Source organism: Camellia sinensis, chromosome 6, assembly GCF_055761805.1.
Source record: "Camellia sinensis isolate YWXY chromosome 6, ASM5576180v1, whole genome shotgun sequence".
NCBI lineage: Eukaryota > Viridiplantae > Streptophyta > Magnoliopsida > Ericales > Theaceae > Camellia > Camellia sinensis.
Window position 1 is genome coordinate 34,050,835 of NC_138966.1, and position 24,070 is coordinate 34,074,904.

General features: G+C 34.5%; 1 protein-coding gene across 1 annotated transcript in view; it reads right to left on the reverse strand.

Moving 5' to 3' along the window:
* The window catches only part of LOC114282845 (protein APEM9), a 28,777-nt gene extending 10,495 nt beyond the window's left edge, over window positions 1-18,282 (reverse strand). Inside the window, exons 1-8 of the mRNA XM_082876040.1 lie at window positions 18,000-18,282; window positions 16,590-16,663; window positions 15,112-15,189; window positions 14,135-14,299; window positions 10,927-11,054; window positions 10,308-10,519; window positions 9,454-9,460; window positions 8,930-9,387 (exon numbers count right to left, since the gene is read on the reverse strand). Coding sequence (XP_082732166.1) covers window positions 8,930-9,387; window positions 9,454-9,460; window positions 10,308-10,519; window positions 10,927-11,054; window positions 14,135-14,299; window positions 15,112-15,173 — 1,032 coding nt within the window. The 5' untranslated portion in view covers window positions 15,174-15,189; window positions 16,590-16,663; window positions 18,000-18,282. The remainder of the gene's footprint in view (window positions 1-8,929; window positions 9,388-9,453; window positions 9,461-10,307; window positions 10,520-10,926; window positions 11,055-14,134; window positions 14,300-15,111; window positions 15,190-16,589; window positions 16,664-17,999) is intronic.
* Window positions 18,283-24,070: the final 5,788 nt, after the last annotated feature.

The window sequence follows — 24,070 nt, forward strand, 5'->3', positions numbered from 1 at the left end:
AGAAACTTATCTAGAACATGAAGCCCTTATACAACATTTTAATTATGATATTAATATGTCAACCAATGATGATAATCGATCATCTTCTTCTGAAGAAACAATAGATCAAGATGTTTCACCAGAAATAAATAAAGGAAAAAGAATGGCAAAAAAGCCAATTGATCCCGAATTGTTTGACACATGGAAAGATGGAGAAAATTTTGAATTTATTCAAACAAATGAAGTTAAAAATGATACTTGTAAAAATATATGTATTATTGATTGATATCTGATTGATGTATTGATGTGTAAATTACAGATGGTGAGGTACTAATTATATAGGAGAGGATTGGGGAGTAGGTGAGTGTGTGTGGTAGGTGAGTTGAGTGGAGGTGGTAGGTGATGATATATTCTAACAGCCCCCCGCAAACTCAAGGAGGATAGAAACTAACCAACTTGAGTTTGGAGAGAGTAACAAAACAAGAAAATACATAAAAATAAAAAAAAGAAAATACATAAAAATAAAAAATAAAAAGATAGGGGACACTGTATGGTCGTGTCAGACCGTTGGTGAAGACTCTGAAAGGTGGTGCCATAACGTGGTAGAGGACACTGGATGGGTGTGTCATAACGTGGTAGAGGACACTGGATGGTGGTGTCATAACCGTGTAGAGGACACTGTATGGTGGTGTCATAACGGTGTAGAGGACACTGTATGGTGGTGTCATAACGTTGTAGAGGACACTGTATGCTAACCGGAATCAATGTCGGGACAGTTTATGGGGTCTTGTCGGACCGTTGTAGAAGGCTAACCGGAATCAATGTCGGGACAGTTTATGGGGTCATGTCGGACCGTTGGAGATGCTAACCGGAATCAAATGTCGGGACAGTTTATGGGGTCATGTCGGACCGTTGTAAAAGTTGCACCCTCAAAAGGTGTGCCCAATTTTTCAAAAGGCGTGCCATCAAAAGGCGAGCCCAATTCATCAAAAGGTGTGCCGGATTCATCATGGCGAGGCACGTGAGTGCCTTGGTTGGCGCGCCCGTTTGTCGGCTGGTGGTAAGAGGCGCGCGATGCGCGTGGCTGCCTCGGCTATAAGACGAAGGCTGAGGCTGAGGCAGAGGCGGAGACAAAAAACTTGCGAGAGATATTCTGAGAGTTTCTGAGAGAGATTTCTGAGAGAGGTATTCTGTAACACTCTGTTGTCTGAGAAAATGGCCTCTTCGTCCCGCCCTCTGCTTACTCTCTTTCCCGACCTCAACGAGTCCACAAGAGAGATAACTGGTGCGGTGGCACTGGAACCTCAACCAAGCGCCCCGGAGTTTGCTCCGTTGAACTTTCCGATGCGGTCGGTGGAGCAAAGAATGGCAGTGCAGTCGGATGTGGAGGCCAATCAGTATACTCTGAAGGCATGTGTGGAAAGCATGACGGCGGTCACAAACTTGTCGAACCGGCTGCAGAGTAGGACAAATGAGGTGCAGCATTTAAACTCCCAGCTGGCTCTGCTCCAACGCATGTATAAGGATGCGCGAGCAGAGATAAGCGTGCTAAGGGCAGAAAACAAGGAGCTGAAGCGGAAGGCCACCGTGATGTTCCGATTTGGAGGTCCTCCATATGCTGCAGTGGAGGAGTATGGGGGAGTGATCATGCCCAGTGGAGTGGGAAACACGGAGGCAACACCGGCAAGGGCCGCCCAGGACGGAGGCAAGAAGAAGAGACCGGCGGCAGAGTAGAGAAGAAAAATCCCACTGTGGGTGTGGGTGTGTGTGGTTGTATTTTTTTTTTTTTTTTGTTTTTTTTTTTTTTTTTGGTGTAAAATGGTGATCGGGGTTGATCCTTAATATAAATAAAACAAAGTGTTGTGCAAATCTGAAAAAAAAAAAAAATTTTTTTTTTTTTTGTTTTTTTTTTTTTTTTAATAAAAAAAAATGGAATGAAAAATTATTTGAAAAAAAACTGGCTCACTGTTCGTGGAAAAGTGTTTAAAAGAAATAAAGAAAAGAGGGAAGTGAGTTGGTGGACTAAGCACTGAGAGAATAATAAAAAAAAAAAATGAGAACAACGCTGGTGGAGTAATATAATGAAAAATATATATATATATATATAAAATAAAGAAAGGTGGAGAGAGACATGCCCATGTGGGGCGGTGGGTTGGAAAATATTTTAAAAAAAAAGAGAGAGAAAGTGTGTGCTATGTCCGTTGTTTGCTCTTTTCTTCTTTATTCTTCTCAAGGGAGAGAGAGATGGCAGACAGTGTGGTGACATTCTTGCGGAAGAGTTGAAAGTCTTGGGTGGAGTCAAAGGAGACCTTGTGTTCATCAAAGACGAGCTAGAGGGCATGAGGGCCTTCCTGAGGGTTGCAGATGCAATGGAAAGAAGTGATCCGGTGCTCCAAACATGGGTTAAGCAAGTTAGAGACGTCGTTTATGACACCGATGACGTTCTAGAGGAATTTATGCTTCGCCTGGCCAGTTATCATCGCCGTGGATTACATGGGTTTCTTTGTAAGATTTACTATGAAATTAAGAGCATGAAGCTTCATCGTCAAATTGCTTATGAGATACGAGACATCACAGTCCGAGGGAGTTCTCGACTGGTAAGGCGGCGCGAGCGGCGATCCAGAGCTCGACGGCGTGGAATGCGACTTCGAACTGGTCGCAAGGTATGGCTTCGCAGTTCGGACGCGGATAGGCGACGCGGAGGTCGGCGCCGTGCATCGGAGCCGGAGAGAGATCTGTGATGGTGAGTGGCTTCGGGAGGTTCTCGATGGGATCTAGCGTTTGGTGGCCGTTAACAGCGGTGATACAGATCTTTGAAAAACATTTTGGATTATCATTGATGGGTCCCGAGTCTGATCAAGATTACAGACCAATGAAAGCAGCTGGGACAGTTGGATATATTGATCCAGAGTACTATGGCGATGAATCAGACGCCGAGAGCAACGGCGTGGTTGGCGAGGGAGGTGACGAAGAGTGAAGGTATGTGTAGAGAATTTTAGCGGACTATGTTGAGGTCCGGCGGGCGGCCAAGGCGAGGTTGCCGCCCGCCGGTGAAGCGAAAAAAATACTAAGTTCTTAACTTAGCTCTGATACCATGTAAAAATATATGTATTATTGATTGATATCTGATTGATGTATTGATGTGTAAATTACAGATGGTGAGGTACTAATTATATAGGAGAGGATTGGGGAGTAGGTGAGTGTGTGTGGTAGGTGAGTTGAGTGGAGGTGGTAGGTGATGATATATTCTAACAATACTAACATTGGAAGTACCCTCTAATCCTACACGTAAGCCAATAATATCTAGAAAATATAATAATCATAAGCATCCAATAGTCCAAAATGGTACTTATTTAGACTTGTCTTATGTCCCATTTAAGGACCAACCACAAGCAATTGATGATTGGACACAATCATTGTCCATCATTATTGCCAATTATAAAAATAGTTGGTCAAAGGAAAAATTCATTGATTATGTTGCAACAACTCTCTAGGGAGATGTTTTGCAATGGTTAAGACTGTGGGAAAAGTCTAAAATTGGAAGAAATTAAAATTAAAATAAAAAAAGTTTTGTTAGCTAATTTTCTCACTTGACACCATATTAGTTTCCAAAAATCATAAAAGAAACTTTATGTGGTTTTGCAGGAAATACTAATTTGCAAGCAGATGCAAATTATATTTTGACTAAATTAGAATTATGTAACATTTGTCTTTTCGAAAACCATGTTCAATCTTTTAAAAAATATTATTATCTTATTGATCCACCAGCAAATCAACCCTGGTTAGTACCTTTTTTTATAAACTCCCTAATGGTTAGAATCTTTTATCTTTTATAAAACATTTATCTTATTATCTTATTGATCAATTTTTTCATAAACTCCCTGATCCATAGGATGAGTTATGCATTAAAACATATCCTAATTTTCTCAAAAAAATGGGGAAGGCAGAATATAATAATCTTGGATTAAACAAGTAATTTTAATTTTCTGAAAATAATTCCTACTAAGAAAATCTGCAAGAAAATTGTTAGTACCTTTAAGATGTTCTATCTCAAAAGTACATCAGAAATTTAATTATACCAGGCTAATCTTCTTTCTTAATAGGTTTTTTATTGATCAAGAAATCTTACTGCCTTATTATCAGTGCGTACAATAAAATTTTTTGAAAATAAATAAATTTGAAAACTTTTTATTGCCAATTTTATTGCAAGTAATTCTTTTTCAAAAATAATATTTATGTTCATTTGGTTTAAATGTTCCAGAATTATATCCACAAATTAGTTATTTTTGTAATTTTATGGGTATTGGATTTTTTCTAAGTCTAATCTCATTTTCTGATAAATTTATCTCTTTATCATGCCATAATTTACTTGGTATTGCTTTGAGAACACATCCACAACATGATTTTGAAGCATCTGTTTCTAATTAATTTATCACTTGGTTTTGGAAGATAAACGTTTGGTAAAATTTTAATATTTTCTTTAATTTGTTTAATTAAGGCAACATCTTCTGCTATCCATTCAAAAAGAACATTTTTCCTTAATTTGGTTAACCAAGGAATTTCTATTTTTGATAAAATTCCGTCCATAATTTAAAATCCCTAACAAACTTTATAGTTGTGTTATATTTTCAAGAGTATCAGGAAAATCTCGTACTTTGGACAAAATATGTTCCTGTAATTTTAAACCTTTCTGGTCTAAAATTATTCCCAAAAATTCAATTGATTCTTTTTCTAATTCAATTTTTTTTAGTGACAAAATAATTCCATGTTTGTGGAATTTTTCAAAAGTAATTTTAAACGTTTCTTATGCTCCTCCCGCGTTTTGGAGAATATAAGTATATCAACAATATAAATTACACAATAATCCTTAAGATCTTTAAAGATTGTATCCATCCACCACTGAAATACCTATGGTGCTATATTTAACCCAAAAGGCATAACATTCCAGTGGTAATGTCTTCTAGATGTATTGAAAGTTGTCAATTTTTTTGACTCTTCAGTCAATTGAATTTGCCAAAATTCACTCTTACAATTGAATTTACTAAAGATTTTTTATCCCTTGGTTAAATTACAAAAATGCTTCGTAGCTCGAGATTTCTACGGCTCGAGTGGCCCGAAATTTGAAAACGACATCGTTTTCAATTTTTTTTTCTTCTTCTTCTTCTTCTTCTCTGAAACTGGTTTGAGAACAGGTGAGAGAAAGAGAGGATGAAGAGAGAAGAAGAAAAAAAAGAGAGGAAACAGAGAAGGAAAATTCTTGTTGGGTTTTGTTGCTTTCTGTGAAAATTCTTGCTTCATGTATCTGGATCTAGGTTGGAGGTAAATAATCTGATGATTTGTAACTTCAGTGTTCATGGGCATTCTTTGGAAAAGAGGATGACCCACCTTCCATGGAAGCTACTCTGTAAGTGTTAGCATCAAATTGAACACTGGGGTTTGTTAGTCATCTCTGTTAGTCAAAACCACAAACACTTAGAGTGCAAAAGGTTGAAACTTAGCTCAAAATCATTCGAATTTCTCAGCAATTCAAGTTTTTAGAACAGAGAATTGAAAACCCATACAATAAAACTGAAAGAAAATGTCAAAAAATTAAATACAATCAAGTCAAAGAAATAGGGGATAAGTCAAAATCATTATAATCAAAGTAAAAATTTCTAATTTTTTGAAATCAAAAGAGACATTTCATTGAGAAGAGGACCTTGGATTCGTTAGTGATGATTTCATTACTAGCAGTCATTGATGAGTGATCTTAAGGAAGATGAATCTTTGAGAGGGTCATAACCAAGTGAAGAATGAGGGCGAGAAATGACGCTGTGTGTGATGGTGGTGGTTTTGGAAATTCCTTGTTTTTGAGTTTGGGAACAAAGAGGAGTGAATGATGGCGTGAAGGGAAAGAGAACAAAGAGGGAAGAGAGAGAGAGAGAGAGAGTCCAAAGCAAAGAAGGAAGGAGGGAGGTGGACGAAGAAGAGAGACACAGCAGAAAGTTGAGTAGAAAAGCAAATTGAGGCCACTTGAGCCGTTAGGTTTCGAGCTATGTAGCGGGGTTGGTTAAATTAATCAAAACATCATTTCTTGGAATAAAATATTCATCAAATTCTAAATTTTCATTTAGCCGTTTATAGTTGACTACCATTCAAGCTTTCCCTCTTTCAATTTCCACATAGTTTCTTACCATAAAAGCTGAACTAGAGTGAAGACTTCTTGTTTCTTCAATTAACTTTTTGTCTAAAAGTTCCTAAAGTTGAATATCAAATTCATCTATATCTTATTTAGTATAGATCATTGGTCTTACTCTAATGATAACATTACGGTCTTTCAATTTCAAACTACAATAACACGGACTACGTTGTCATAATTTTAATGGATTTTCACTAAAATTTTCTTCTAAAATTTTATAAATCCAATGTGATTCATCAATAGTTTTGATGATGGGAGTTAAATCACTACACAGAACGGGCGCAAACTCTTTATCACAAATATATTTATGCTGTTCTAACAATGGAATATAAATTAAGACATTGTTTATGCTTAATGAAATGACTTTTTCCTGTATTTGCATTGGAAGGTATTTATATATAAAATTATTTCCAAGAAGGAAATCCCCATGCATAAAAGGAAAACATAAAATTTTTGGTATGAGGAACTTGCTATCATTTAACCAAATAGTTATGTTTTTAGCCTTGAATTATATGGAAGTATGGTTTCCATCAATTCCAGTGACCAAAATTGGATGTTTCATTAATATTCATTTTTCTTTTGGTATGACATTCAATTTACATGAGCTGATTGTAGCTCCTGTATCTATAAGAACACTGAGGCTATAGGGTTTATAACCTGCAAAATTAAATGTTCTCAACACGTGTATCTTCTTTTTCCTTGGCTAGGAGAAAAAATAATATCATCATTTTTTATTTGAAAATGATACATATTTGCAAACCATGTTCAGATTGTGTTCTTGTTCCTGGAAAAATAGGAATCTGAACATTTTTTGAAGCAACAGATTCTTGATTAGAATTATTACTCGATTCACCAATGCTTAATTTTGAAAATAATTTGTTAAAAAAAAAAATTTCAAATACAGAAGTTGATCTTTTAATTTTTTGAACTATATTTTGAGTATATAAGTTTTTTTTCGGATGCTTGTATTTGTGCAGGATTTTTTATTTTGGAAGATTCTCCTTATCCTACTAGGTCATGGATTAACCATTATCGAGGAACTTCTAAATCACTCAAGTTCATTAGACGTGGTTGGATTGCCGTGTCAAATGGTCTTGGTTCAAAGATTTTAACGATTTTATTATCGTTGGATCTTGTTTTTGTTTCAGGAAATTTGGTCAATTCGTGAATTGTTTTCCAACGAATAGCCAAATCATGGGAATTCGTTTTCATTCCTAATCCTTGTGTTTTACTTCTTACTCTGATTGTGTCCTCAAGATTAGGATCATTTATGAAAATAAAGAAATTTGGTCTAACATTAAACCAAACTACTTCATTAGCCAAATTAGATTGAATTCCTCCAATGATTGGTTTCATTGGGTTGGAAAATCTTTTATCAAAAACAAAAAAAAAAAATCTTTTATCAAAAATTACAGACAAAATAGGAGTATCTATCCCTCATCGAAATAAGGCTTTCATGGTTACCTTTATTAATCCAATATGGATATATTGAATCTCAGAATATTTCTTTTTCCATCTTGCAACCTTTTTTTTATCCAAAAAAAAAAAGAATATCAATATTTCCTTCTTCTGAGCATTTTGCTTGAGTGTTGCCACTGTATTGTTCAAACACTCTTGCTTAAAAAAAATTGAATTTTGAAAGTTAGTAAATTTATGGCATAACAATTTCTTGCATTTTTTCGAATTTTACTAATTTCTCTTCGGTAAAAGTTTTTTCTTCTCCAATTACATCTCTAAGTTGAATTGCGTGTAATTCTTCTTGAGATATATCTTGACTATCTGTATTAGTCATCATGAAGATTAGTTCTTCATCTGAACTTTCTTCATCGCTAGAAATTTCATACAAGATTTCTTCTTCATCAGAAATTTCTTCGTCGTATATTATTTCAAAGTCTTGTTCTTCAAGAAATTTGATCATTTTCTTTGCACTTTTTTCCCTTTTTGGGCATTTGGGTGCATAGTGACCTTATTTGTGACAAATGTAACATCGACAAGTTTTCTTTTTTGAAACACTTGGTTTCTTTTTTCAAACATATTTTTTCTTTTTTAAAAAAGTTTTGTTCTTTTCCAAGGTTTCCATTTGTATTTTCTACGTTTTTTTGAAAATCCTTTTCGCTTGGTAAATGTATTACAATCAATTTTCTTTCAAAATTTCATCACAACATTTTTTACCATATTTTGAGTTGGAAATTTGATTTTTTTATTTGTTTTTTCGCCTTTGCTTCTAAACACCGATCTTGTATTAGTCTTAGAACATAATTAATGTAAAAACCAAGATTATCATATTCTGCCTCAGTAATAGACAGGTTGGATATTGAGAATATTATTTAGTTTTAAGATTTAGGGTTTCATTTCTTTCTTGTGCTTGGTCTTTCTTTTCTTCTGTTTTATTTTCTTCTGGTTGCTTAGTTCATGCCGACCATCTGGCATCACCATGGATACCCCTACTAGTAACTGTTGAATATGAACACTTAGATATACAAAATCAAGGCTTTTGGTAAAAAGACTTAACCCTATATACTACTAAGGAAAATAAATAAAATAAAATAACATTATACTTCTTGAATGGAACATAATTTAAGTGCAAGGCCAGGATTTTGAAACATAGATTTCTAAAATCCAAATCAAGTATTGACAGCAATGATCACAAACTTCCACTAAATAAAGATATGGTAATCATATAAATGATCTCTTTTTCTGTAGTTGTAATAATAACCTTAAATCATCCTAATAACGATCAAGTTTAGATTAAGATGAGTGAGCTTATTTTACCTGTTGCTTTTCCTCAGGTAATGTGGCTTTCTCAACCCAACAGATAGCATGGTCTATGTCTCTCACTACCATCCCAAGAAGTGTTACAACGTAGACCTCAACAACTTCCAAGTACTTATCAACACCTAGCAAAAAAGAACCAAAAGAACCACCAGATCCTTCCATATAACCCATATTTGATTCTAAACTTGCAAGAACATAGTATCGTTCATCCAAAAATCTCCACTTGCTAAGAAATTCCTCAAGAAATTCTTGAGTCCCCGAACAAGGACCTTCCGATATCTGAAAACACACCCTGAAAAATAAAATAAAACAGAAATTGTACAATTGTTGCACCCACCTTGTTAAAAAAATACTTCCTCCAGAAGATATGTTTGCCATAACACCTATTACTGTGACCTCTGAGAATAAATTACTTATAACACAGACCATAAAATTGCGTATGGGTAAGCATTTGTCTTAGAAGCATACTGTTCCAACATTCATGCAACATGTTGTGTCTATATAAGAATTTAAGTCCTAACATCCATCCTATTGGCACATCAACATGGTTTAAGTAACCACATAATAACAGCATACACACTTCACATTACTGAAGGTAAATGTGGATTTAAGTATAAAACAGACATTAATGTGTCACATCCTAAGTTGTGTCTAGTATAGACATCATAAAAAAAAACTCATGATCTAATAGTGGCTGCATGTTCCATCACGAATGAATTAGCAGAAAAATACCTAAAGAGAGTTTTCAAGGAGTCACACTTTAAATTAAATTGAATTGGACGACTTTAATATTGTGTTTGTGTACTTGTGCTTCTCCTTTCCCTTTTCTTTTTCCTTTTTTTTTTTTTTTTTTTTGTTTTGTTTGGGGGGGGTATGGAAAAGGCATATGTGTAGCTTTCGGCAATTCCTAAAATATAGTGATATTTTCCCCCGACAAAAATACCATTTTGTGCATTTTATACGTCTCTCAAAATATTTATTCAAGAAAATTCAAAATATATAACTTCCCAAACAAAGAGTGCCCTCCACATGCACTTCCAACTAAACGGAATTTTTGACATCATGTTTCTCTGAACAGATTGTTTTATTTTTATGGGCAAAATCCTCTTTGTCCCCTGGTGGTTTTAGTTTAGAGCACTTTACCCCCCTGACATTTAAATACATGCAAACACCCATTTTGGCATGTTGCATCTGACCTCCTTGTTACTAATTCCGTCCAAACTATGGCGTATGCTTATTTGGAGAGTTGCCATGAAAAAAAGAAATATGAGTCAAAGACAAATTTCAATGTACAGAGACAATTATGCCCTTGTATTCATTATCTTCCTCATTTGAAAAAGTAAACCTAAAAATGCAAACCCTAACCCTAACACACCCATCCCACTACCTCCACCTTCACCCCGACTACCACGTCCCCGCCACCACCCAATGCCTCCACAGAAGCAGTCACCCCACCTTTCCACCACCCAATCTCCCATCCCCCACCAACACTGCCTCCCCCACTTGCTCCCCCAACTAGCAAAACTTGAACAGGAATGTCAGTGACTGAACCAAACAACAGCAAAAGCTCATTTAATGTCTTGTGTCCTGCCATTAGAAAGAATCACAAAAATCATAATTAGGACTTGAAACATGTATATGAAAAATAAAATGAAACATTTAATGATATTAGAATTTTAAAATCATAATTAGGATTTTAAAGTTATGCATTGTGTACATGAAAAATAAAATGATATTGGATGGTGATGAGTCTGAAATAACAACTTGAAACATTTAATGTGCACACACATGCAAACTAGCACATGAGCATATGGAGACACAAAGAATACACCCCACAGAGAAACATGTGCAGGCACATGCGCACATACTCCTACTTATTAATGGGGTCTCAATCAAAGTTAATAATGTCAAGTAGACCTTGTGATCAACGTATCCCTACCCCATCGTTCATATGAAGGGTAACCTCACACAAGACATCAATAATGCAATTAAACCGGAATGAATGAACAATAGTGCTTTTAATTGCCATCTGGGGACTTGGGAGTATACTCCATCAAGATTCACGGACAAGAACAACGCTTCGAATCTTGATTTCATCCACAATAAGACATCAACCAAAGAACTGATGAGAAGCAAGTATGCAAACTAGCAAATGGAAAAACATCAACTCTTTAACAGACTATCAGATAAAACAAAAGGCTGCGAAGTGCCTTGATCAAGTAGTACCACAGTATTTTTCACATGAAACATTGGACCAATATTTAAAATCAAAGAAAAATCAGTAAAATATGAATGTGGTCCATATTCAAGATTGGCTAAAACATGCTCAAAAGATGTGAGAGTCAAAGAAGTCTTTGGACCAGACTTTGTTGCAATGGAGTGATGATACAATACAAATGCCATGATCACAAAAATAAGAAAAATCTCTTCAAAAGAGCTATTAAAATCAACTGAAGAAACAAGATTAAGGGACTCATGAGATGGATGCTCAAGAATAATATGAAGAGAACTCTCGCCATCAAATATAGAGGTAGGGGTAATAGGCTCAAGAATAAAGTCATGATTAAACTATGACAAGGTTTACTTCTCATATGCAAATCTTACATGTTTCCACCCATTTGTCTAGGTCAAAGACATAGAAACTATCATGATAAAATGCCAACTTTCAACTTCATAAACTAGAGAGAATATTCCAAGAATTTAAAAATAAGTTAAAAATCACTCAGGAAGCACTATGCTTCTTCACTTCTTTTTTCCCAATATGGGGGGCTTCTCAACTATTGGAGTTCCTTTGTGATTGTACATCATTGTATAGTTGACTTTGCATTGTAATTGTAACAATTCATTGCAATCAACTGTAGTAGTGATCCACAAATGTAAAAAAAATTTAATTTAAAAAAAAATTAAAACATGGGTAAAAGTAATACTTAGAAAGGATTGTTATATAGAGAATAAAGAACTTGTGAGAACCTGATATAATAAATAAATAAATAAAATAAAGATAATATTTATGATAATATTATAATACTTTTATAAATATCAAACTATTTACTTGAACCCTAACGTGTCAATTCATATTATTGAAGGGTATTTTAATTAAGTTTAAACCTTGCATAAATTTATGATGCAAGTCTATAATTAAGAGGCAAGGTTTTAATAATAATATATTACAATAATAATAATAAACAAAACAAAAACAAATAAATAAAAGAGACCAGTTACATAAGCATTTGGAAAACCTTAAGCTCTCATATTATTTCCACTACTCGCAGTCATGTGCGGCCAAGGGAAGAGAGAGAGAGAGAGAGAGAGAGAGAAGTCGTAGCCAAGGGAAGGGATAGCTTTGGGTGGTGAGTTGTAGCCATGTGTGGCCATGTAGGAGGTAGGTGTAGGCCTCTAGTTTTCTTTCTCCTTTTCCTTGTTTTTCATCTTTTATTCCATTTTTCCGTAACTATCAATTCTTGCTCATTGCCATGACTAGATACGTATTTGAGATGTGGATTCCTTATACTGTTTTATTGATGATTGTACGTGGTATATGAGTGCACTTCAGCTTGGAGTTTCTTTGTTTATTATCCCTTTTAGTAACTTTTGAGTTAGTAATGACATGTAGTTTTTCATACTTGGATAAGGGCACTAGTTGGACTTTCATATTCTTTACGAGGATTGTGGGTGTGTTTGGTTTGTGTTTGTAGAGTAGTTTTTGAGATAAAAAGTACGAAAACTTGTTTGGTTTGCCTTTTTTCAAGAATGGTTTTGGAAAATTATTTTGGGGAGGGAATTTTAAAAAAAGTGATTGATTTAATGTGTATGAAAGAGAATGATTTTGGAAAGTAGGTAACCATACAAAATTTTGAGATTTTTTTTGAAAAAATTTGTTTGGTTTGATTATTCTTGAAAATTTGTTTGTAGAGAATTTTTCCCAAATTTTTTTTTTTGAAAACAAACCAAACAAAGCCTGTATTGTTCCCTTGTTAGGCAAATAGTTGCATGCTAAGAATTTTAATAATGTTCCCTTACCCTAATCTATTTGAAAATTCACCTATCATTTCGTGACTAAACCACCTTGGTGAATTTATTATTATATCACTGGAACTAAGTCATTCTGAAACACATGTAAACTTGGCATACAGTAAACTAGTAAACTATTTGTTATGGGTTCGTGGTTGTAATAATAAATTATCTTGTTTTACGAAATTGAGTCATTCTGATTATATGGGGACCATATGTGAAAAGCCCAATGAACTTCACTGTGTGTAGTGACTCTGGCCACTACAGAATAGATCCAGGTTAGGTTCTGATGACTATAGTGGTCAACAATTGTAAGTAACAGATTTAGGTTAGGTCGGGTGACCTTCAATTAGATCATCTTAGAGAAAAGGTCCAAGATGTCATCTCGAGAATGACTCTCTGTTCAATGTTGAATCCATAGGGCGTTGTTGCCTTGAGAACTTTGTGGCATGTGTTGTTATTCTTTGGTACCCAGATTATGAAAAAGATTATGCAATTGCTATTTTAAGTGGAAACATGTACTTGTTATGCTCTTTCTGAGACACTACAAGGTTTTAATTTTGAATTGTGTAACCTAAGTCTTTGAATAGAATGTTTTTATCAAAATTGCGTGTCCAACTAGTTTATGTCCTATACTTTTTATTTTGGAAATGAAACTTGTTTCAATTGACTTAGTTATTTAACATTTTCATGTGAGAGGACTTAGAATTGGACTCATGGCTTGGCGGGAACTCTATTCCATGGACTTCTGGATCACATTTTTTAGCTAGTTATGTCAATAATTGTGCATATACATTTTGGTTTGAGTATTATATAGAATTGTTTTATTGCGTGGATTGTTTGTGTCCACTTGGTATATCTCAAGTTGGGTAGGGCTAGTTCTGCCCATTAATTATTTTGACGTATCACTGGAATGAGTATTGGTTTGTCTATGACATTAGGCTATAATTGCATTATTCCGTGGATGATTATGGATTCTTGTTTAGGCTTACGTGTGACTCAGGCTTGATTATTCAGTGTATGATTATGGATTCTTGTTTAGGCTTACTTATGCCTTGGCCTGTTATACCCTACATTTGGGGAATGACAAAATTTATAGGGGAACATAACATGTCCTACCAGAGATACTAATGAAGACATCACCAGGAAAGAAGAAATCTAGAAACAAAATGTATAGAAGAATTAAGGCACCTCCTAAGCTCCTTCAAGGATTGAACTAGCACCATACTGGCTGATTCCAACATGTCATTCAATTGAGTTTCTTCTCCAGCTTTAATGAACTTATTATGGCATAAATCCCTTAGAACAGAAGAGGCAATTGATGTTGCTTCCTCGTACATGCAAGAAACAAGGTAGCTGCAAACAAAAACAACAATAAATAGATTACTGATACTGAACAATTAAAACCCATTTTTCATTATTACTACTATATAAGTATGTATTATCATCACAAATCTACCTAATAGAGTAAATGAACAAGAGGGATCATCGGTATGCTAGATAATTATTTATCTCATATAGTCATAAACATATATATGCGGAAAGGGTATCATGGAAATAATCTTCCCAAAGTTATATGAGCATGTTGTTTGTTTTCCTATAAAAACTTTGGAACAATTTTGTATTACTTTGTAAATAACCTATTTTCTCCATTCTCATTAAAATGCATGCACGCATTACTCTGTGTGCGCGCACACACACGCTTGGGTTGTTATTGTAATATTAATGGCTTATTGCTTTCAGATAAACAAAAACACTTGAAATTCAAGAAATTTAATGCAAATTCAGAACAATTTTTGGTAATCAACAAGACTTAGAATGTGGGTATATTTTTGTTTTTAATTGAATTATGAAAATATGAGTAGTAACCAAAGGGCACTCAGAAAACTAAATGGTTACTGAATATTAATAGTCCTGCTCCAGGAAGCAACACACATCATACAAAGCAATAACCTACGCTTCAATTGATGTGCATAAGAATAAACATCCAAAATAGAGTAAACATTCAACTTCCCCGATTGCAAGAGAAAATTAAATTGCAAATTTTGAATCTCAAATATGATCATATTTGGGATTGGGAAATCTTTTTCTAAAGAGAGAGAAATCATGGAATTATCAGCAGAAATAACCCCCCCCCCCCCCAAAAAAAAAAAAATCAAGAAACTGACCTCTCAGAACGTTCGATTTCTTCCCAAATTGCATGGTTAGAAGTGGAGATGGAGATGGCCATCTCTGTACAAATTTGTCTGCAATTCAATATGTTCAAAAAAGAGTTAGCACAGAGATTTATCAACCAAAAAAAAAAAAAGAGTTAGCACGGAGAAGTGGATTAGGTGGGGAAGAATGGATTTTATTTTAATTCTAACACAACTCCCTAACAGAAAAGGAAGATCTAGCAAATTGATAAAGACAGGAGGTGGAAGCAAGATCACCAACACAAATTTTGATAGATCTTCATTTTCTGGTAGGGATTTCTTTGCTCTATATAATATGGGTTTCATGAATGTATAAGTGGTAATTTTTGTATAAAAATGGATTTTATTTTGAGAAAAATGCATGTTAGGGAGTTGTGTTAGAATCAAGGTTTCAAAAAGCGGTTGACGTCGCTATAACGGTTATGGCGGCGCGGTTGTGCTTGCGGAGTGCAAAGGTTGTAGCACAACGGTTGCAGTAACCGGAACCGTGAGTTTTTTTTATTTTTCGCACGATTTGAAAAAAAACTTATCATTACGCATATTTTTTTTTTTTTTTCCAGAATCACATTTATTGGGATTTAAAATAGATTTTGATTCATTTTTGTTAGTTTTTAAGAATGATCCAATATATTTCATTTTTTAAATCACTATAAGATAATTGATTTTAATGTCTACAAAATAAATTTTAACGACAATTTATAAAATCATGACAAAAAAAATCACAAATTGTCAATTTTTAGCGACATGCAAAAAATTGTCACAAAAAGTTATTTTTAGCGATAATTTTATTAGTACTTATTTTTAATTGGACTTGATAGGAATTAAGTTTAACTATTATGCCCTATTAGTCATTTACCCAAACTTTTGGGGCCTCCAGCATATTTATTTTCATATTGATGGAGTACAATAGATGAGGTGTTGGAATTTGGGAATGTTGATTTTGTTCTGTGATTGAATGATGTTGTAAATGTGAGGCTGAATCAATTGATGTAAACTCTAGTGGAGGTTGGATGAGTCTTCTGTAAGGTTTTCTATTTAGATTGTGTTTGGATTATAAGTTTAGGTAAGAATTTGAAAAAAAAAAAAAAAACGTAAAGACAATGTGAATAAAATATAAGTTAAATTTTTATCTATTTCTCTTTATGTTTCTAAATTCCTATCTAAATACATTATCCAAATGCAATGTTCGGGTATTTTTGGTGTTTCATGTTGGTTCCTTGCCAACCTCTAATCGTTTGGTAGTTGCATATGATTTTGCTAGACTTTCAAGTGCCAAGTAATTGGGATGTATTTTCTAAATATGATGCAAGTTTTTCGCCATTGCTCTTCTTATTGATGTATTATTATGAATTGTATGTTTCGTGCATTTCTTTATGTCAATAATATTTTTTTTTTGTTTATAAAAAAAATAAATAAATAAAATAAGTTGTTTAGGATGTAGGAGTACTTACTTACTTTACTCTTGAATTGATTTGCGAGATTTGTCATCGCTATTTTCTCCCACTTCGCGAGTCCTCCAAATCCTCTTGAGTATTCGAAGACAAATTGTTTTATCATTCAACGAATCAAGCAACGTGTTAATTTTTAATTTCAAATCAAGGTATTGTGCGAGAGAAGCAGAGTTATCCAATAAAAAATGCCTTCTTTTTTTTTTTTTGTTATTACTACACATTTTTCCAATAAAGTATGAGAAAAGAGAATGCTTCAAATAAATGACGAGGGAAAAGAAAGCTCCTTTCCTTGTTTTGATAGCTTTTTCAATGATATCACAGATTCATTAAATAAGGATTTAGGGAGATGGCTAGCAATTCCAAAAAAACTACAACTCATAAGATTAGAAAATCAAGATTGAGATGGCTCAGTAGAAGGGATTCTATATACCTTCTGATCCCATTATTACTAACAGAAAAAGAAGTGGAAAAAAGACGGAGGCTCACATTAAAATAAAGCTGAAATGATTAATTAAAAATTTATTCAGAAAAATGTATAAATTCATATTAAAAAAATATAATGTGTTGTCCAAATTTATTTCAAATGTGATCCCACCATACATAAAATGGATTTGAATAACAAATTTTTTTTCAATCTTTTTATTTATTTTATGCGTAGGTACATGTTTAGTTTGTCTCTTAAAACATGTTTTTAGAGAAAGAATTTCATTAACATGTTTGGTTGCAAACTTTTATAAAACAATTCCAAGATCACTTTTTTCTCTATTACACATCGATCAATCACTTTTTCTCTCTCATCTCTCATGAATCGCTTTTTCTCTCTCATCTCTCATGAATCACTTTTTCTCTCACAACCAATCTATTCAACTACAAAAAAATATCAAATCTATTCAACTACAAAAAAAAAGTAGCAATTCGTCCCAAACACCAAAACTTCAAAATTATTTTCAAAATATACGACCAAAACAAATTTTCTAATTTTCTAAACTCTCTAAAAAAAAGTTATTTTTAAAATAATATCCCAAAACACAAACCAAACAAGGCCTTTTATTTGAATAAAGTGGAGGTGGTGAGAATCACGTTGGCCTAATGAAAAGAAAAAAAAAGAAAAAAAAAAGTTTTAATTTTAAAGAAGAAAAAATTAGAAAAATGAATTCCAAGTTTGAGAAATTCCAAACTTGCCAGCTCAACAATTAACCAACTATTTCTGGATTTCCCACCAACAAACAACCAACGAACATAAGAAAAGCAACAAAAATCTAAATTGATGAACAAATTTCCACAACAAATTTTCACATAAATATTTTTAGGGAAAAAAATAAAATAAAACAGATCAATGTACGCAGATGAGGAAAAAAATAGAATTGCTCTGGAAAAAGAAAACACAAGAAAGAAAGAAAGAAAAAATACCTGTATGCCCAGATCGCCGATGGAGAATCCCTAGATTGTGAACTTCGAACCCAAATCGTGAGTGAGAGAGAGATTGCCGAACCCAAATGAACACCTGAGAACCATATCAGTATAGGGTTTGAGTGAGGGTTTCAATTTCAGAGGGTTTTGGAGGGTTTGAGAGAGGGTTTCGGTGGAGGGAAGAGAGGTACAGAAGAGGGAGAGCTTTGGAACAGAAACAGAGGGAGAAGAGGGACGTTGGGTACCTCTACTCAGGCCTGGTTTAGTAACTTTTTAGCTATTTGATTAAAAAAGTTGGTAAAAAAATTTATATGTTTAGGGTGATTTTTTAGTTAATTATGAAAAGATGGGTAAAAAGTAGAGAGAAAAAATAATTTTTGATTTTTTTTATGAGTTATTGACTTTTTTGCTAAAAAAATAACTTTTTGACTTTTTAACTAAAAAGATAAGTCCCTAAACGGGGCCTTACCCACCATCTTGCGCCTCAAAAACACAAAGTGTGTTTGGTAACGTTTATGTTTTCAATTTATATTTATAAAAATTTTATAAATTGGTTTTTATTTTATTTTTTAAAAAATATAAATTATAAATACGTTTGGTAATTGATAAAATGTTTAAAAAAAATTAAAATATAAAAAAGAGTGAGAAATGGCAAGTGGCGGCGGAAGACGGTAGTGGAAAGTAGTGACGGTGGGTGGTAGGTAGCTGGTGGTGGTGGTGGGTGGGTGGGTGACAGTGGCGGGGGGTAGCGAGTGGGTGGCGGTAGCAGGTGGTGGGTGGTGGTGGAGGTTGGTGGCGGGTGGTGGTAGGTGGTGGCAGGCGGGTGGTGGTAGCGAGTAGGTGGGTGGGTAGGCGACGGTGGCGGGTGGTGGGTGGTAGTGAATGGGTAATGGTAGCGGTGGCGGTGGCCGGTGGTGGTGGCAGGTGGGTGGCGGATGGCAGGTGATGGTGGGTGGATGGGTGACAGTGGCGGGTAGTGGGTAGTAGCAAGTGGGTGGTGGCGGTGAGTGGTGGTGGCAGGTGGGTAGCGGATGGTGGCAGGTGGTAGTGGTGATGGGTGGGTGGGTGACGATGGCGGGTGGTAAGTAGTAGTGAGTGGGTAGTGGTGGTGGGTGGTGGGTGATGGTGGTAGTGGTGGTGGTGGGTAGTGGTGGCGGGTGTGTGGCAAGTGGCTGGTGGTGGTGGGTGGTGGCTAGTGGTGGCAGGTGGGCGGTGAGTGGTGGTGGCAACTAAGTGGCGGGTGGTGGTGGCGGGCAGTGGATGGTAGTGGCGGGTGGCGGGTGGATGGCAGGTGGATGGTGGGTGGTGGTGGCGGGTGGTGGGTGGTGGCGGCATGTGGGTGGTGAGTGGTGGTGGCAGGTGGTGGTGGCGGAAGACGGTGTGGAAAATGGTGGCGGATGGTAGCTAGCGTTGGGCGGTAAAAAAAAACTCAAAACGGAAACATATTTTTTGTGTTTTCATTTTTTTGCCAGATTTATAAACTGATACCACTGATTTATAAATCAAAAATTTTACCAAGTAAGTTTTTATTTGAGTTTTTTTAATTTTTGTAAATATAAACATAAAACTGAAAATGTAAGTGTTACCAAACGACACCAATTAATTTATTTTTTATTACAATTGATATACATCATTAATTTAGAGTGATTCTATTTATCCCATTATTTAACTTCTTTACATCTTTTATTTCAGAGCATCACTAAAAACAATGTAATTTTCATTACACTTCTAATATATGATTAAAATTAACTCTAAATTAACTATTTCATTTTTTTACGCCACTAATTTTAGTAATACGGTGCTAAATAATTTATATTATTCCAGTATTATGTTGCCGAAAAAAATAGATCTCTCCAGCATTTTGTTGCTATACATTTACAGAGACACTTTCTTTCAAAAAATGATTTTTTAATTTGTGGTGTGCCTGTTTGGTAATACAACGCTAATTAATTTGAATTACTGCAGTGCCATGTTATCGGACAATATTTTTTTTTTCCAACATTATGTTGCCGTCCAATTAGATGATAACAAGAAATTAATTTGGGCCACTTGTTCAGTGCATGTTCAGTGATACATTGTTATACAAATAGGATTACTCTAATGTCATGTTGCCAAACTACAATAAAGTTGTCTAGGCCCCCGTTGTTGTACATTGAAAATTTTACTTTTTCCTTGAAACATCCATAAAAAAATTCATAAATCAAACATGCATCCATAAAATCATATATAAAAAATATCCATAAAATTATTCATAAAAACATCAAGTATACAAATATCCATAAAATATTTACAAAATCTATCATTGTTTGCTTCCATCAATCAAACATGATATCACAATTCGTCTTGGTACTTTGTAGATAATTTTTTTCCCTTAATAAAAATAGACATCCACACTTTTTAGAACTTGTCAACCTCAATCGTTCCCCCTTAATTTTCCTGTTGTCTCTATAATAACCACTTCTTTCACAAGCAAATGTAAGTCTGGGTTTTCTGTCGTTACCTCCCACATCTAATGTCTTTATAACAATAACAAATCCAGTTTTCTTCCCAACGTCAGAAGTCCATGTAATTAATGCTTCATGACTACTAAAAAACTAAAGATAAAAAATACATTTATAAGTCAAATTATTAATAAAACTCAATACAAATTAAAAAAAAGAAAAATCGTATTCATAATAAAAACTTAACAACCCCGTCTGTAATGAATTCATGACTAGAGTCTACTAATATTGCAGTATTTGCGTTGTTGCAATGAGTATAAGTATAATCTTCCCAGGCAAAAAAATATAAAAAAATAAAACTGAAAATACATGGTAATGAGAAGCCGAACAAATTAAAAAAAATCGATTTGGAGTTACTGGAAATGTACCTTTTATTCGGTAGTTAGTTATCAAACTTATTTTTTTGGTTCGACAATGTGATGTTGGACTATTTTATTTTGTTCGATTTCGAACCACCAAACGAAAGTCGAACACCGGTCCAGAAAAACGAAACAAAACCTATAAAAAAAAAAAAAAATCACCATTTCACTTTTTTGATGGTTATTCACCACCATTTCTTCATCCATTGCTTTATTTATTAATCAAAATACTATGATTCTCACTTTTTGAAAAGAGATGTATAAGAGAAAAGAAAAATTAAGAAAGAAAAAATAGGAGTAGGGATTGAAAATCAAGAGGTGTAAGGAGATAACAAAATATATTTAATTATAGTGTTTTGTCCTTAAGATAATTTCACACATAGATAAAATTGAGAGGAAAAAAAAAACTCATGTGGAGAGTGTAAAGAGATAAAGTAATGGTGTAAGTAGAATAACCCATAATTTATTTTTTATTACAATATTAACCTAATGCAAAATGATCACAAAGGACTATCCCCTTTATCCATGAACCCTAACCTAACCTATTGACAGCCACCACCACCAGCCAACCATCACCGATTGCCCAACAACCATACTTTACCACCACCTTTGCCACAATCGCCACGATTGCCGCCACCTCTCCTCACTGTTGCTACTTTGTTACCCTCATTTTCAAATCCTATTGCCACAGAGGCTTGCGACCACCACCATCGCAGCTCCCTTCGACGACCTCCACATCATCGATCCACGACCCTTCTTTTTCATCTTCTATCATGGCTGCTAGTTGTGGGTAGGGTTAGGGTTGAACAAGAATGAGAAATGATGAAGGGTTACAGCAGTGCGCCAGAGGCAAGGTTTGTAGCGGATATTGGTAAAAACGAAGGTTTGATGAAGAAGGGTTACAGTAGTGCGCCGGAGGCAAGGTTTGTAGCGGTTATTGGCGAAAACGAAGGTTTGCAGCGGTGTGTCGGTGGCAAATTTTGCAGCAACTGTTAGCGACAGAGAGATTTGGATTGTTGTTTTCCTTAAACAGTGGTGGTGGGGAGCGAAGATGAGGGTTACGACAAGGAAAAGAGATGGGTGGAGATCAGTGGCTGACTTCCAGCGATGGCAAGAGTTTGGGTTAGGATCAAAGTTAGTTGGAGAAGATCGTGAGTGAGTGTGTGAGTAAGGGTAAAGATGGAAGATTGTGGTGTGTATTGAGTAAATTTTTTATTTATCAAATTACCAAGGATGTGCGTTGAGTAGTGATGTGCCTTGAGATAAAATGTGGTGTGTAAATAGGGCACCCGAGACGTTAAGATGAAGAGAACAGAAATGTTTGGCATCTCCTATAAAACTAAAAAATATCTGGAAAAAAAAAAAAGAGTTAACCCTATTTACATGTTTGGGCAAAAAAAAAAATGTTGCATAGATAAAGGGCAAAATTATGAATTTGCCTTTTTAAATTCAACAGCCAAAAGTGCATGTCAGTGCTGTCGTGTGTACCTATCTTTACACATTTTACCAAATGCATTGACGTGGCTAATTGTAAGCCACGAATTTCCAAAGTCAACAAAATTTTGAAATGCATTGAATGCACACGGTATGTGTTAGGAAAGGTACAAGAGTAATTTTGATATTTGATATAATATTTTATTACACATTTTTCGTAAAAAGTCAAAAAGTTATCCTAAACATATATTTTTTTCTCTCTACTTTTTTAATTAAAAACTTAAAAATGCACTTATATAGATAATCTGTAACACCCCAAATTTCTAGCCCAAATGATAATACAACAATTATGGCTCTTTCAAGGAAAACCGAATATAAATCTCCAAATTTATATTACATGATACAATAGTTCTTCATGCAACAATACATTAATCCAACGACAAGAAAATAAACAAATAAATACCCCCAAAGGTTTACAAGGTTCCAAGGCTTGAGCCTGATTACATAAAATGGTTATTCAAATCCACACACATATAGCCCTTGGCTTATACACAGAGTCACAGCAAAATGAGAGTCTCATACTCTCAACACATATTTCCTCGCCTTTAGGTTGGCGGCATCACCACATTTTTTCCTGCACAAAAATCCCGTAGGGTGAGTATAAAGCCTAGTAAAAAATCCTTAATAAATTATATACATTTTATACAAGTCTCAAGAGATGAAATGCACATGTCATGCTACGCCATTTTGAAAGAAAATCACATTTTCATCTTTTAAAAAGCATTATACTCAATGATGTCATGCAATTTCAATTATTCAAAATTTAACAATTTATTTCAAGGGCGGTAAATATGATTCTGGTAATCCCTAGGTCAGTGTTTGCAAGTAGATTATACAAGTACTACCAAATTGACATTTTTACCGGTATTAACCGGAAGGCTCGACACCTATTCGCGTGGGTTTTCGGTCTTTTACCCCAGACTCTCAGGCTAACTTATTTAATATCATCTACACCACCTATCAAGACTTACCAACGTATTTACCCCAAAATCATTTCATGAAAACTTGTTTCTCAACATTCTTTTCTCAATGCAAGTTTTCAAATCAACTTTCAAAGTTTAATGTAATCAAATGAATTGTTATGCCAATAACACAAGATGAATATAAATACTTTTATTCCAATTCATCATCCAAGGAATAACACAATTCCCTCTTCTCAAGTATCCTCAACAATTAGTCATTTCAAGACTATTTCAACGTTTTGAACAATAATTTCCAAAATGAACAACAATTCTCATATTCCCTGAAATTTATCATTTATATAAATATAAATAAGAAATTTTCCAAACATCTATTTATTTTGACACACAAAATAAATACAACAATATCATTCATGGATTTTCAGTCTTTTTTTAAAAAATCCCTAAATTCTAGGTTTTCTCACCAAAACTATACAACTCAAATCCTTTCAAAGAAAATTTTCCAAAATCATCTTTTCTTTAATCAACGAAAATCAAAACCCATAAGATCATTTTAAAAGAACAAGAGACAAACCCACTTTCAAAATCATTCAACTTCTTGAATTAACAATCAATTTTCAAAGCTATCTGAGATGGTAAAAAGTGTAAGTCTAGGCCGAGCTACGACAAGGAAGAAGCGCACCGAACTATGGGTTGAGAAGAATGGGCTTCGCCGCTGGACTCATTAGCCCGGTCGTGGATGACTGAAGTTAGCTCGGTTGGAGTATTCCGAACTGGGGTACAAGGAGTTGTACAAA